At 38.5% G+C, this 16,232-nt stretch overlaps 1 protein-coding gene across 1 annotated transcript in view; it reads left to right on the forward strand.

Moving 5' to 3' along the window:
* PNPLA8 (patatin-like phospholipase domain containing 8) overlaps nucleotides 1-5,406 on the forward strand; it is a 32,374-nt gene extending 26,968 nt beyond the window's left edge. Inside the window, exons 9-10 of the mRNA XM_009072227.1 lie at nucleotides 2,706-2,901; nucleotides 4,826-5,406. Coding sequence (XP_009070475.1) covers nucleotides 2,706-2,901; nucleotides 4,826-5,100 — 471 coding nt within the window. The 3' untranslated portion in view covers nucleotides 5,101-5,406. The remainder of the gene's footprint in view (nucleotides 1-2,705; nucleotides 2,902-4,825) is intronic.
* The last annotated feature ends 10,826 nt before the right edge of the window (nucleotides 5,407-16,232 follow it).

Here is a 16,232-nt window from a genome sequence, read left to right on the forward strand (position 1 = left end):
AAATGGAGAATTCTTTGTTTACTGGTTTCTCAGAATTCACATACGTGTGAAACCATTGCAATGAATTTTAAAACTTTTGAAATATTTTTTCACAAGAATTTCAGCTTTTGGTGTAATTAGGTCTGTGGTTTTTGGAGCTGCAAAATTAATAAGTTATTGCACGATTTCTTTCATTTGGGTCTTAATAGTACAATTTAACTGATACCATTATTTAGTGCTTGAGCAGTTGATTGTTGTAAGCAAAAGAGCAACAGGATGGATATTGCTTTTTCAACAAACAGATTCATCTGATTTGAAGCACAATATTGATCAGCATGTGGTCATTATTAACCAGAGTCTCTTTGGAGGGGGAGAGAAAAAAACAGTCCTACTTCTAATTTTCAAAAAATGACATATATCTATTATCTATATAAGCACTAGAAGTTATGTGTCTAAATTGAAAATTAGAAATTTACTGTCATTACAATAAACCTAAATTGGAGAATGCTTAAATACGGAAATCATTGCACAAAGCTGTTAGTTGCCTCATGAACACTTTTGGTATGTGTAGGTATGTCTACTTCATGTTCCTTTGATCTTTTATTTGTCAGTATTACAAAAGTATTGTAGTATGCAGGTATTATATACCTCTTGACTTCTGGTGACACTGATTTTCCCATGGTGAAGCAATCATGTTTGATTTAATTATATTGAAAAGATCAGTGGAAATTATTTTGTAAGCATGTTTTTAATCTAGGATTTAAAGAAAAAAGAAAGCACCACTAAGATAACTATTAAGATTTTAGATTAAGATTAATGGGGAATTATATAGAGGACAAAAGCATCTTGTATTTAGCTTTCTGTGTGGAAGCTAATTTAAACATAAGTAAAGGATAATAAGCACTGAAGAGACCATTCATTTTAGCAGTGTTTTGAGCAAAGCAAACTGTATCCAGAAAGAGTTCAAAGAGCTTCTTGTAGGTTGAAATGAAAGCTTAATTAAAAGAAGGCAAACTCAAAAAACGAAGCTCAGTGATTTTGTTTTTACTTAGTTAAAAGGAGTTTCTGTAAAATGTTTATCACCTCCAAAACCTTTTTTATTCTAAGCTCTTCCTGAGTAGAGTTGCTTTTCTTTATTGTTCTGGTAATGTGATGGTCAGATATGGGATATAGGGAGCTCAGGGAGCTTTAGAATGTAGAGAGCATTTGCATAATGCTTATTGTAGTCAATATTCTGTTTCTTTTATATTTTACACATTTGTATAGATTTTGAATGGATATAAAGATCTTTATCTCTGCTATTGATAGTGTTTTCAGGTAAAGTTTTGCCTTTATCTGCTGTTTTTAAGGCATACCTAATATAGAAAGTTCTATTGCATTCTAATTCCAAAGAAATCCATTTCTTAGTTGGAGTGAAGGTCGTTTTACTTCCAAGAAGTGCTGAACACACATTTCGAGATTTGCTGGGTCAAAATCTTTTTGTCTGAATTCTTCTCAGACTTACTGTCAGTCACACTGATTTCTTAGTCCTAAAGTATTTTATCCCAGCCTCACCTATGTTTTTGCCTTGTTGCTAGCAAAAGAGCTCTCTCCTCAATTCCAGAGTAGCATTTGTTCCTAGTAGTATTGGGCTGAATTCTGATCTTTTGACAGCTCAAAGCCTCACATTCCCAGGCTGTCTCCAGTTTCCCAATACGAGAGAGACATGACAATGTGGGAGCGAGTCCAGTGCAGGGCCACAAAGATGGTGAAGGGACTGGAGCATCTGTCATATGAGGAGAGACTGAGCCAGCTGAGAATAGTCAGCCTAGAGAAGAGAAGGCTTAGGGGATCTTATCAGCATGTACAAATAAAGGATGGGAGGGAATGAAGATGGGGGAGCTGTTGTCTTCCAAGTAGTGCCCACTTAGGTGGGACAAAAGATAATATTTCATAAATGAAAACATGAAATTCCTTCTGAACACAGGAAATATTTTTTACTGTGAGTGTGGTCATTGTCAGACACTGGAACAGGTTGCCCACAGGGGTTTTGGAGTCTCCATTTGTGGAGACACTCAAAACCCAGCTGGACATAGCCTTGGGCAGCACACTGTAGCTGACCTTGCTTGGGTGGGAGGGGTTGGGCCAGACGAGCTTAGTAGGGCCCTTCAAGCCTAAGTGACTTTCCAAGTCTTAAATCGAGGCTGTAGCATCCTGTGTAATGACTGTGCTGACAAGGTAGTTTAGGCCAAGCTTAGCTCTTGGAATTTTTCATTTAAAATTTGTTTTAGAAACTGTAGGTAGTGATTGGGATTTTGTTACAGCATATATCCTTGTCATGCCACTAATAAGCATTTTGAGATGCAGGTTTTTTGATTGTTCAAGAAATTGTCAATATGCATATCTGTCTTGCCTAAAAAGTCTTCAGAAAATGAAGTCATAGCTTCTTCAGATACTCCAGTGAACACTGCTGTTTCATCCTACCTCTTCTACATAATGCTCACAACAGCAGAACAGAGCACAGCCCCAGGAGCTGCTCTGACAAGGGCCATGAGCCCAGGGAGGCTGAGCTATGCACCTGGTGCATAACACAAACAGATTATTGTACGAAAGATGGAAGCTAATGCTTGTTTGATTTAATTCGTTTTGTATGTTAGTGCTATGCTAGTGAAATTTATAGTTGCGGTCTCTTTCGTGACCATATGCTGTGTATAGTACCAATATTTGTATTTCTTTTTAATTTACAGGATGGAGGTCTGCTTCTAAATAATCCTTCTGCACTGGCAGTTCATGAGTGCAAGTGTCTGTGGCCAAATGTTCCATTGCAGTGTCTTATATCGTTGGGCACTGGTCGGTATGAAAGCGAGGGAAAGACTAATGTCACATACACCAGTTTGAAAGCCAAACTCACCAATGTTATCAGCAGTGCAACTGATACAGAAGGTTGGTGTCTTAAGATACACTTGTACTGTGACTGTCTTTAGGGTTTTTTAGGTTTCTTAGAAAGTTCCAATTCAGAGGACAGTCTGCAGTCTTTTGTCTTTCCCCTTGTCTTCCCTACCAGCCCTTGAAGCATGTCTCTGTATAACTCATCGCGTATGGTTAGTGTTTTAGTACCAGTATTACAGGTTTTCTGGAGATGATAATATGAATCTGTTTCTTAGCCTTATCTCCATAATCTTCATCTGCACTATGTTGTTACTAAGATCTTTTAGTTTGTATTCTCAGCTATCAGTATGAGGTTAATGACATAGTTATAGTAAAGATAAAAGATTCGTTAAAATTTACCAGAATGACAAAGATAATCCAAGAGGATTTGTACAAAGTGATGCATTTGTACTTGTGCTTCAGGATAAAGGCATACTCAGGAATTCATTTCAAAATAATACTTTCTCATATTTTGTTTATCCTGTAAGACAAAAAATGCTTAATAGTGAATATAGAACATTGATTTTCAACGGCTTTGGAAAAAAAGTATTTTATTTCTGTTCTTTTCTCTATGTGCTTTTATACCTGGACTTTCCAAGCACTAGACTGTATCTGCCAATGGTCCTGATTTCCATTGCTGTGAGCAAGAGCCAAACATCTGTTTTCCAAAATAAAGTGCTCCTAGATGGGAGTACACTGGAACTCTATCAGTAGCAGTTTACATCTGTTTTGTTTTTATAAACAATAAATATTGATAAACAGATTATTTCCCCCTTCCCTTACAAGGGAAACTGATAATGCAAAAAGCTAGGGAACAAGAAATGCTCAGTCTAGATCTCTTGCTGCATAGTCTCTGTCAACTGACTGTCATTAGTAAGATAAAGCCAGATTTTGGGCTGCCTGTGGTTTTTGCACTGTCGTGGCAAGGCAGTGGGAATTGTGGGAAGGAAATATGTGCTGTTCACTTTCCATCAAGGGAAGAAAAGTTTCATTGCAGCTAAAAAACCAGGCAAGAAATTTGATGGGAAGAGGAGGAAAGGAAAGTTCGTTGTGGAGACTGAAGAAGAGGCAATGGAAAGGGGAAAGAATAGATATGTACAAATGGGAAATTATATTATGAGGGAGGAAAAAAAGGAGAATATTATATAGGGCAAGAAAGACTGGATGTGGTGAGGCAAGAACAGACATAGCTCAGTAATATACAGGAGGAGAGACCAAGCCAAGATGATTTCAGGTTAACACGAGTCTTCTGCTGTGATCTTACCCATAGTTTTTATTCACTTGAAATTTTTAGATTAAAGTAGATGCTTCAAAGAATGGAGAAACATGGTAAGAATGCAAAGAAGATAGAAAAAGAATGAAAGCTGAAGGACGTCATAGAAACTTTAGCATCTTAAATAAATGTTAAATTCAAACCCCAAATCTGTAGTAATATGTAAAAATTAATTAATTGCAAACAAAAGAAGGCTTTAATCCTCTATATTTTTTTGCTGCAGTCTTTGAGGTTGCAGAAGAGCATATATCTGTCATGTTCATAATACCTACTTCTGTTAGTACTGACTGTAGCCAGTCATGGGTATCCTGCATGGTACATGAGTTACGTTCCTGCTCTTCAGGATGCACTCTCACTTGTAAAGGGAAGGAGTGTGATTAGAAATCTGGATAGCTGCAAAGCCCACTGAATTGTCATACCAGTGCAGTTGTCTTAGAATAAAAAGTGAAGCTTTTCCAGAGTAAATAGAGCTACAGGGTCATTTGCAAAGCTTCTAATGAGAAAGGAGTTTTGGTAAGGCAGTGGTGGTAAAATGTTTATTCAGCAAAGCAGCACGTATTTACACTTACTGTGTCTCTCCAGAGCAGTTGTTGTTCAGAGCACTTGTAGGACTGTTTGTCTGTCTCATGTGAATATAACTGTTTCCTTCACTTGTTTTCAATGCAGAAGTTCACACCATGCTGGATGCACTGTTGCCTCCGGATACTTATTTCAGATTTAACCCTCTTATGAATGAAGACATAGCTCTGGATGAAAGTCGTAAAGAGAAACTCAATCAGCTGCAGACAGATGGAATTCGTTATTTAGAACGTAATGAAGAAAAACTGAGAAAAGCTGCAAAAATATTAACACAAGAAAAAACAACTTTGCAGAGGCTTCAGGACTGGATGAGATTAAAGGCTGACATGTATGAAGGCCTTCCATTCCTTTCCAAATTGTGAATATGTAATGCATGAAAGATAAATGTAAATCTTGTTCCAGAAAATCCATTTGGTACTGTAAAGGAAGAATGTTTATTCAGGGTAAATAACATCTTTGGAAAGCTGTCAGAATTCTGGAGAAAGCCATTCAGGATGCTGTTTTGTGCACACTTATATGTTACAAGGTTTTATGCTGTCAATTGTTTTTTGAACTTAATGGATCTTACTGTTCCTCTAATTAAGTTTGTTAAAGTTGGTAAAACTGAATCTTATGAAAACAATTGTCCTATGCATTTTCGGGTGTATGTACAGTTTATTTATCAACTACCAGGCTTACTCAAAATTAACAAAATAAAATCCTCATTCCCTTCAGTGGAGGCAACATACCTGTTAGGCTCTGATGTAGCCAGTGAATTTAATAGAAATGTCATGTTCTTACAAAAACCCCCTGTGTTAATTGCACTTTTTCATCTATAAGGTAACATTTAATTTTTTTTTATTTTTGTGGATTTTGTACATAACAATATGGAGTAAGATGTTTGGATGACTATAAATGGGCAATTAAATTATCAAAATTAACTGATATTCTAGTACTTGCTGCTTATTGTTGTTATGGGGATAACTTCAGATTGATTCATTTGTTATTTGAAGATAACTCCAAGCCCCTAAACTTCACTATTCCAGTCACAGGATAAAGGAAATAACATCCTGAAATAGTTCACATGAATGATAACCTTTCTTATAGAAGCTTTGGTTTTAGATGCCAAACTTCAGGTGTATCTTGTCAAGAAGAAAATTAGGAGTTGATGCATAAAAAAATATGTATTTCTTTTTGTCTTCTAACTTTCATACGGGCATTCTCTTGAAATTATTTCAGACTTCTTAACCTTTACAGCTTACTACAATCTTACTGATGTAACTTTCTGTGTATGCCCTTTGCAACTGTCTCTGTATGCCATGAGGGGTGGTGTGGTAAGCTACAGTGACATAGTGTGTCAAACAGCATTTTCAACACCAAGGGAGTTCTTCAAAATGATGCACTGAAATTTGAGTTAGACACAGCTGCTGTCACATGTTGGGCATGTACCCATTAATAAGATGGTTTGCCAAGTTTCTGGTGCTCCCTCAGTTCTTTTGTTTGCCAGTGAAACTACTAAGTGTCATTAGTGCATAAGTTGTAGCCTTCACATTTTTTTCAATTGTTCCCAGTGCAAAAAAAATGCAGGTGTATGAGGACTAAAGAAGCCTTTGCCATTCAGTGCATGAGAAAGGGAGGAAAGGAGAAGTGGAGAGAGAGAAAAATTAACAAGCTACAACAATTTAAAGATAAGTGAAAGAATGTTTGTTGTTCATCCCCCTGTCTTATTTTAAAAAACTACGAACGTTAAAAGTAATTTCTTGCATAAAGATACTGAAAAAACTAAGTTTTATGATCGTAATGCAACTTTAATTTTTACAACTTCCCGTCCTCATTCCAGTTGCTAAGAAGTGAGTAATAGAGTAAGAACAGATCAAACCTTTCCCATAGGTTTGAGATAATATAAGCATATAAAAAAATGTCAATTTTATTCTGATGAAGGCACCTGCTATGGAGTTAGGCTGTGTTGCAGCATCCTAAATCGAAACAGACAATATTGGGTAGTCTCACATAACAACAAACATAATACACTTTCCCTGGCAAAGTCATGGCATCATTCCTGAGACTATCACAGGCATTATTCTGAATTCATAACTTCCCAGTCACAGCTTCTTGGGGCAAGTATTTCTCAAAACCTTTAGTGAACAAAGTTATAACATTCCATTTGATTTTTTTTATACAAATAAAACCTCCTCATGCTGTCTTGAGAGGGAGGGAAGAGTTTCAGGTAGGGCAAGATCTGGATTTGTGATGATACTGGTTTTGCTGCAAGCTCCTCTTCATCTTTTTTTGTTCTCTTTATTGCTTTAACAGTATTTATTTTTAGGCGTGGCTTTTAAAAGTACATGGGTAATGGAGTTGAGCTACAGAGTAATTAATTCAGGCTGTTTCAGGCCTCTCTGTATAAAAATTCACAAGATGTACATACTGAATCCTTTCAATCTAAACTCTTTGATCCTTGGTGCTGCAAGTGCTGCACTGTTTATCAGGCACTAATTAGGAGTTTGCTCTCCTTTTTGAACCACTTTAAAATGGGGAGTTGCAACAGTTGTATTGTTCTAGCTGTAATTACTTTCAAAAAAACTAGCAGTTTGCAAGGAATTCTAACTGTTGTGGATCTGTTCCTACAGCACTGCATATGAAGTAAAGCTATTTTCAGGAAGTTTATTGAGGCATTGGGTGTGGAATACCACATGCTACTTTAAAAGAAGAAAATGAAATAAAAAGAACTGTAGAGGAATCAGGACTGACTAAACAAGGAAAAAGAATTTTAAATCAAGGAAGTTTATTGATAGGCAACAGGGGGATTAGTGCTGGGTCAAATACTAGTAGGTTTTAACTGTTCATTTGGATAGACTGAGGAACATGATAGTTCTCTTCACCAATTAATCTAGGAGAGATCATGCATATCTTGAACAATAGGATTTCAGTGCAGCATGGATTTGAGAAGAGAATAGGCTAGAATGGAAAAAAAGTGCTCTGAAGAATAAAAATGTAAAATTAACAATAGGAAAAGGAATACTCTAATGCAGGACATCACATTAAAGGAATCCTGCTTTGTAAGCAAATGTGGTTTGTCTTGCCACTTGAAAATGTGCCAGGATTGTATCCTGGAAAGAAAATTGGGAAATTTATTGGTGTCCCTGTCAGTGGCAGGAGGTTGGAACCAGGTGGTCTTCACGGTCCCTTCCAACCCTAACCATTCTATGACGCCTTGATAAGTTTATGCTTTAGTTGAGAAAGTAATGTCAAATCTTTGCAAAATTGACATAATGTCTTTGCTCTGATTTTGAAAGGCAGGAAGAAAGAGTCCAGACCAAGAAATGAAAAGGTATAGGCATAAAATAATCTCCCTTTACGTAAAGCCAGAAAGAGGAAGAAACCTTGGCTTTTCTTAGATGCTCTCTTAGGTCTTCTCTCAGTTTCTAATTATTTATGCAGAACGAGATGTTAATTGAAGGAGATTTCATTACCAAAGGAAAGAAGATAGAACTTTTAAATGTTGAAGTGTGGTCACTGATTTTAAGATACTGCCTCTCAGTGTCCATTCCAGCAGTGATATGAAGGTACTGATTCTATTGCACAAGCTGCAGGCAACAGCAGTTGAATATAATTACAGTTTTGGTCAGTGCTATTGGAGAAAGAGATATTGAGACTAAAACAGATGCAAAGAAGGGCTGCCAAAGGAAAAATTAAGAGAGCATAGTTTGTTTTGTCTAACAAAACAAGGGCTGGAAGGAGAGTACATGCTGCTGTTTAAAAATACTTCAAGAGGGAAAAGATAGTAGGCTGAAGGATAACACTTACATAAAACCAAAAGTGCTCAAACTTAGCCAGAAAGTAAATTTAACCAGGAAGTGAAAAGGTGCTGAGGAACAAAATTAGAGAATAGCTATACAGAGAATTAAGAGACAAAAAGAAATTTTTAGTGTAAATTTTAGAAATTGAGCTTCTGAATGGGGTTCTATAATGCTCTATGAGAATGGCTACCAATCTCCATGGCCAACTGAATCCCTTCTAACCTATGTGGCAGGTGAGAACTCATTAACCCCTCATATATAACAGAATGTATAGTCTTGTGGAAGCTTTTAACAGCTCCCTCTCATTAGGTCTAATAGATAAGGATTATGTCTTGTCTTTGACTCATCACTTATATTTCATTTTGCTTTCTTTGCCTTGCTGGTAAAGAGCTGATACAGGCTGAAGTAATACAAGACACATGACAGGAGAATAAAAAAATCTGGCATGTGCTTAACTGACACCATTAATTTTTCATCAGAGTGCTGGGTCAAAAATTAGTGCTGATTTTCTTCCATTAAAAGACCGTTCTCAAAATGGCAAGTATTAAATACAAACATAATCTGTTGCAGGAGAGTCTTCCTCAGACTGCAGGAACAAGATGAAGAGGCTGTTTGCTTGCTCCAGCCACACATACTGAGGTGTGGACTCCAGGAGCTGCTGCCTCCCTCTTCCCCTGGTTACTGCTCAGTTTTCTCATCCCCAGCCTCCTCACTCCTCACCTGCCGTCCTGTCTGCTCCTGATACATACCAGTTAATTCCAGTGTGCCACCTGGTCCAATACTTTCCTGAAGGCCTTCAGTGTTTGCATCTACTCATATAACAAGAATTTACAAGGACAGTTCTATTTACTTATTGTAATAAAATTGGCAGATTTCAGTAAGGGAGAACCATTAGCAATTTTCCTCATGCTGTAAAAATTAAACAAGCACTGAAACACTCCAGTACTTATAGCCCTGGTAATGGTTAGCAGCAATGCAATTTTGCTTTTTAATTATTTCATTTAATTTTATCAGTTTCTCGTAGCAACATCATTAACAGCTATTTCCCCATATAGTTGAAATAGCATAAAAATACACAGTAGCATTTTTTAATCTTTAGCTTTCAGGAAGAAGCTGTAATAAAACATTTTTATGTAAAACCACGGAGACAACTTGAAGAGATAACTAATGCCATTAAAGTGCAATGCTGAGTTCAGCAAAGTTAGGATTTTAGCATTTAAAAGCTTTTTTACATTTTTAAGACCTTGTAAACTGGAAAAGGAACAGCTTTTTGTTCTTAACACCATTATTTTCTAATTGAATAATGTAATAATCATCACACGAATACCACAGGGAAACAGTCTTCCAGAACATCTCAGAATTTGATAGCAAATCCCCAAAAGGATCTTCTTAAAATCCTGGTCTGTGTCCAAGAATTAATTTCAGCAAATCTGCTGTTCCATGCTTTCTCACTGGCTGCTCTGTAGGAATCAGAAATATGGTCCTGTCCTGTCCTTTTGTACACCTCATTTGAATGTATTTTCAGGCAGGTTAGTCAGGCAGTCATGGAACACTTCCAATGAACCAACAAGAACAATATTCAAAAAGAAAAAAAAAAAGTGTTGGAGAGTTTACAAGCCGAGAAGGGAATGTTTCTATCCTCCTGCAAGGACAGGTAGGTATCTCAGGTACTGCTTAATATGTGGAGTCAAAGGACAAAGTCATTGACACTATTAAATCTGACTTCAAAGCATTACTTTACAGAATCTATGTTCTAACATAGCATTTGATAACTTCAAAACTCCATTCTAACTGGTTTGGTTTTTGCTAAATATCAGACTTAAATCTTTCAAGCAGATCTAAATAATCTGGTTATGAATACAGCAGCAAAGACAATAATATTCCTATAGCAGACTACGCTTTAAATAATTTGGACTAGATATGTCATAAATCCTTGGGAGGAGCTACAGATCACTAAGGAAAGTTTGGATGAGATTGTCAGGAAGCAGGTGTGCTCTGGACAGCAGTTTGTTGCGTGGGCTCATATGTATAAATGGCTATGTATATTAGACATAGTAAAGAAAAAAAACAAGACAAAATACTTACAGCATGATGTTGTTCCTACATATTTTATGCCTGTAGAGTGAATTCACTTCAAACTGTCTTTGAGAAATGCAAAGCTTTTTCTCATCCATTATGCAGGGCTCAGCACACTGCAGACTCTCAGGTAAACATCATCTCTTTCCAAACCAATACATTTATAGCAAGTGCATCATAATTCAACTTAAAACAAACATTGTTAAAAAAAAGAGATGAGTTTCCTGAACTGAATATATCCAGCATATGTTAGATCAAACCCACAGGGTTGCTGCTGTCCTTTGGCAGCAGCTGGTAGGAGTTGGCTGGAAGGTGCCATCACCATGGCACACCCAGAAGCAGCAGTACTGCCAAGCAGGTTCTGCTGCAGACAGCCCCTGCTGGCACGGGAGACAGCGACATGGGCAGCAATCAGGTACTCAGCAGATCCTCTCTTTCTCCACGTTAGAGTTGTAGCCACTTCATATTAGTAATCATTCTGACCAGTCAGGCCTTTACAAAGTCAAAGCACAAAGAAAATGATAGTTCTCTTTCCTTCTGGACATAATGATGAAGACGACTCAGATCATCATTACCATCCAGGACACAATGCCTTTGCTTTCCTCCCTCACAATAGCTCCTTGTAAAGAAGCTCCTCTTGCAGCCAGGCCTCAGAAAACAATTCTCTATAGTCACAATAGCTCACAGTCAGCTTAAAGTCACTAAAAAGACTAGAAAGGACAATTTATCAGGGCCCCAAATACTTTGAAATGCCTGATTCCAGTTGGACTTAGACTGCCAAACCCTAAAGGCATTGTGAAAGACTGACAGTGTCGAGAACCCTCTGCAGAAAGTCCCCGTGGTAAGTTCCCCATTGCAAAAGCATTTTGGAACTGTGGAGCCCCCAGAACAAATAAACTCCATCTGATGGTAGGTACCTTGTTCTAATCATCTTTTCTATCAAGAGCATCCCTGGCAGACCTGGTATCAAGCACCAGCTGACACACAGGGTTGTTTGTGAAACAGGCAGACAGCTATTCTTGGCAGGGAGCTGGTGCCAAGCTTTCTCTTTTCTGCCTGGGACAGTTCCTCAAAAGAAGGCTCCCATGCCAACCTCTGTCCCAGAGAAATCTACTATACAGTGTGAGAGCAAAGCTCCCGAGCCAGAAGCAGCGTTGGGCTGAGGGGTGTTAGACCAGGCTTTGATATGTGTGGAAGGGAACATGCCTCCTGAGCAAGCCAAAGGATAAGCATGAGTGCTGCACTGCTAACCCCTGCAAGCCACTTGGGTGACTTTGGTGGTCATCGTGGGTGACATGGGGATAGGCAAGCTGCTATTCCAAATTTAGTTTTCTGTTGTGTAAGAGGCCATACTTCTGCAGGTGGAAAAACCAAAGTGGTCCCGATATGTGCCTGTGCTGCCATGCTTCTGCAGGTATGTACTGTCTGTGATTCTACAGAAGTATGTCTCGTGGAGAGGGCATGGAATATGTGCTGGCAGCCCCAAATCACTGCAGAGCACGTGAAGAGGTGATCTGTTTGGTAGTGTGACAGTCCTGTTCCTTGAGGAATGTAGGCTCTCTGGTCATGATCTGGGTCTTTCTCCAGAGCCCCAGAGCATTGTGGATGCAGCCAGAGGCATGTTAAGGGAAGACAGTGAAGGATTCTGAAACTGCACAAAGCAGAGACAATGCCTGTTCAAACAGAACTTCTAATTAGGTGCTCAGAAGTATGTACTTCTTTATGATGACAATTTCTGGACAGCTTTTCTTTCCTAGTTACCTAAAAAGAAACAAGAAGAAAGAGTTCTTCAGAAGCTAAGTCACCCTGTCAGACTGTATTTGTAAAAACAAACATACTGCATCTCATAAACCCCTTCTCCACAGCAGTAAACAGCAGATTAGAAAATGATAGAATGTAGTTGATTTTCTAATCTGATGCAGACATGCTCAAATAGTTTTACAGAGATATAGCACTGCAGCCTTCACTTAGCTTGAATTAAACAATAACTGCTACGGGCTAGCCTGTGTTTTAGTGTTAGCTCCTTGTCTGCAGTCACTGCTGTGAAGGTCAAACAATCAGATCACAGAAGGCTGTGTTAGTAGTGTTTACAGATCTGAGCTTCTATTCAGGTATACAGCTGTGTGTCTCTCATCTCTAAGCATATGTCTCTATCATTACTAAAACAAGACATCACAGTAGATGGTGACGAGTAGTCAGTGGCACACTCAGCTGCATCTTCCCTTCCACATCATTGCAAAGACATCTAGGATTTCATAGTTTCACTCAAACAAGTCATCTTGCCTTATTCTCATCTTTCTTTCAAGGTCTAGAACAATAGCTGTTGTGAATTCAGGTCTAAGATTACTTCCCTAGGGACGAAAGGGATTATAGCATTTCTGTAGGAGTTCTGACCTGAGAACCACTTCAAGATCTTCCATTTTTCTTCCCCAGAATAGATCCATTTTTTCTGTGTCATTGTTTCCCATTGTGAAGAACTCATTTTTGGCCCTGTGGAACTTGTCTGACTTCAGACACCTCTGTACCTCTAGTGCTGTGTTGTAAGTACTGTCTTTAATGATCACATGCCTAATTGTGAAGCCTAATGCTACTGTTATAAACAATTGTTAAATGGCTTATAGCACAGCCTTTCTGCTCATCCATTTCTCTGTTTATTTCTGGACAAGAGTATACTTGCCTAAGATAGCTCTCTTTATGTTAATTTTGTGCCATAGAACATAGAATGATAAAAGTGTTACAAAAAAAAAAAAAGGAATAGCCTTGTCTCTCCCACTCAAAAATGTCAGTGTTACAGCACTTGTAAACCTTTGAGCAGAGCACAAATGTTTCTTAGAACAACAGATGATTGGAGAAATGAGAAAATCGTTATTACATAGCTGAAATAGCAGAAGATCATAGATGGTGCCAAGAAATTGATTTTGATGGTAGAAGGTTCCTCCCTAATCACGACGACAAAAAATAACTTCAGAACATAAGTGGAGGTTAGCAGGAGAAACAAAGTTTGATGTCAAAGGTAATATATATTATTCTGTATTCTTAAAGATAAAACTAGATGACAGCTGAATCTATTTGGCTTGAAGGCACAGATTGAAACAGTAAGCCACAAATTTATTTATGTATTGATTACAGATATTCATATATCAAATATGCAAATTACTATTGAATGTGCTAAACAAAATGGTTATTTAACATATTTAAATATGTGAGAGAACTCAGACTTAAAGCTGTTTCTGTGATCCATGGTAGTGGAAAATAGTGAACATGTGCATGCACACATGCAGAAAAAATCTGGCTGTATCCACAGCTAGTTAAAAGTTCCCTGTAAGGAGTACAGGCATTCTCTGGGCTCCATTTTAGGGACCATATTAGATTAAAAAGGTAGAGAATCAGTCCCATAGATCTAGATGTTTCCACTGCCTCTCCTAAGATTGATTGACCCACATTGCCTTCAGCTGAGGACAAAAATCTGTCAGCTACACCTGTGAGGGTTAGCAGCAGCATACAGACCACTGTGCTTGTTACCAGCTGGGACTTGGAGTACCAAGGAGTGACAAAACCACATGCTTTACCTTTTCAGGCTTGCTTCCACTGCCTTTATTATTAAAGAAATCATAGAATCATATAAAAACCTGAGTTGGAAGGGACTCACAAGGATTATCAAAGTCCAACTCGTGGCCCTGCAAAGGACAGCCCCAAGAATCACACCGTGTGCCTGAGAGCATTCCCCAAACACTTCTTGAACTCTGTCAGGCTTGGTGCTCTGACCACTTCCCTGGGGAGGCTGTTCCGGTGCCCAACACCCTCTGGGTGAAGAACCTTTTCCCAATATCCAGTCTAATCCGTCATGCTATTCCCTTGGGTACTATTGCTGGTCACCAGAGAGAAGAGATCTTCATGCTATTCCCTTGGGTACTATTGCCGGTCACCAGAGAGAAGAGATCAATGCCTGCCCTTCTGAGTCCCCCTGTGAGGAAGCTATGGGCTGCTATGATGTCTCCTCTCAGTCTCCTCTTCTCCAGGCTGAAGAGGCCAGATGCCCTCAGTAGGGCCTTGCACAGCTTCCCCTCTAGGCCCTTTCCCATCTCTGTGACCCTCCTTTGGACACTAATAGCTTTATATCCTTCTTATCTTGTGACACCCAAAACTGCACACAGAACTCGAGGCACCAGCGCAGAGTAGAGTAAGATAATCACATCCCTAGACCGGCTGGCAAGGGGTAAAAAAAAAAAGAAAAATTGGTATTAGTCACTTTGAGGAAACCAGGAAAACCTGTTTGCACCACACTTGGTGACAAATTATGGTATAGTCTGTGCTCTGCCACTTCAACTATCTGATTTGAGGGCATATAACTTCTACAAGTTTTCAAAATATCCAAGCAAATCCCTGATCTGAGGAAACTGGTGGACTCTTGTAGCACTCAGCATCACAGCAAGCAGGGGAGCAGGTTCCAGCACTGAAGGAGGCCAGTGATTATGCTTTAAACATGAGCCTTGGATGAGCACTTTGGAAGGAGCAAGAGTAGTTACAGAATGAAAGACTGTCAATCTTAGGGACATAAATTGGAAAAGGGCTCACTTCCAGTGAGAGGAAAGTGTGAATACCAAGGATCATACATCATTAACGAAGGTTTTCATGTATATGAGTGACATACAGCACATAGATGGAAGATACCCAAACTTCAAGATAATTGCTGTATGTGATACTAGCTCTTCCAGCAAAGTGTAAATAATGAGACAGAATAGTAATTTACAATATTCTTAGAAATTCTGTAACTTTTCTACAGTTTGTGAAAAGAAAATTACATGCTCTTGCCAGAAAAGAATGAAAAATAATGAAGCTCAGGGACTATGTGTCAAAGGGCAGGGGGTTAGGGGAGATCAAGCAGAAGAGGACACAGTGCAGCATTTGGGTGCTTTGCTGAGGAGTGCTATGCTGGTATACCAAAAATTGGAAATGATCAAACAAAATACAAAAGAACAGACAGAAGCTCATTTGTGAGAGAAATAATAGTAAAATTAAATAGATCTGCTTTCTATTTATGTATCAGTGCAATGTTCTGTTAGGAATGAGGGGATAAAAGAAAGGTATTCCTTCTGATAATGTGGAGGCTCCCAGTGCAAACAAACAGGACCTTTGCAAATTCGTTGCACCTCAACCTCAAAAGCATGTGGAAAATTGTTTCCAATGGTATGTCACCTGACAGCATTTGCAAAACCTCACCATCTCCTAATTTCTGTTAGGAGTGAGGGGATAAAAGAAAGGTATTCCTTCTGATAATGTGGAGGCTCCCAGTGCAAACAAACAGGACCTTTGCAAATTCGTTGCACCTCAACCTCAAAAGCATGTGGAAAATTGTTTCCAATGGTATGTCACCTGACAGCATTTGCAAAACCTCACCATCTCCTAATTTTAAAATTTTTCTTCTGCATAATTACATTTTTGTGATGCACAAATGCATTGGGTTTAATGCATATGTTGTGCTCCATATTAAACATTTTCAGCAATTTTTTTTTTACTGAGTTGTTCAAACGATTTGATTTATCTGGGGCAGATTTATTGAACTTTTTTAAATTCCCGATTCATACCTAGAAGTCAACACAACTAGAATGTTCCCAGGGGATCTCAGCTACTCTTCCAGG

The sequence above is a fragment of the Acanthisitta chloris genome, unplaced genomic scaffold (genome assembly GCF_000695815.1).
Source record: "Acanthisitta chloris isolate BGI_N310 unplaced genomic scaffold, ASM69581v1 scaffold13643, whole genome shotgun sequence".
NCBI classification, from domain to species: Eukaryota; Metazoa; Chordata; class Aves; order Passeriformes; family Acanthisittidae; genus Acanthisitta; species Acanthisitta chloris.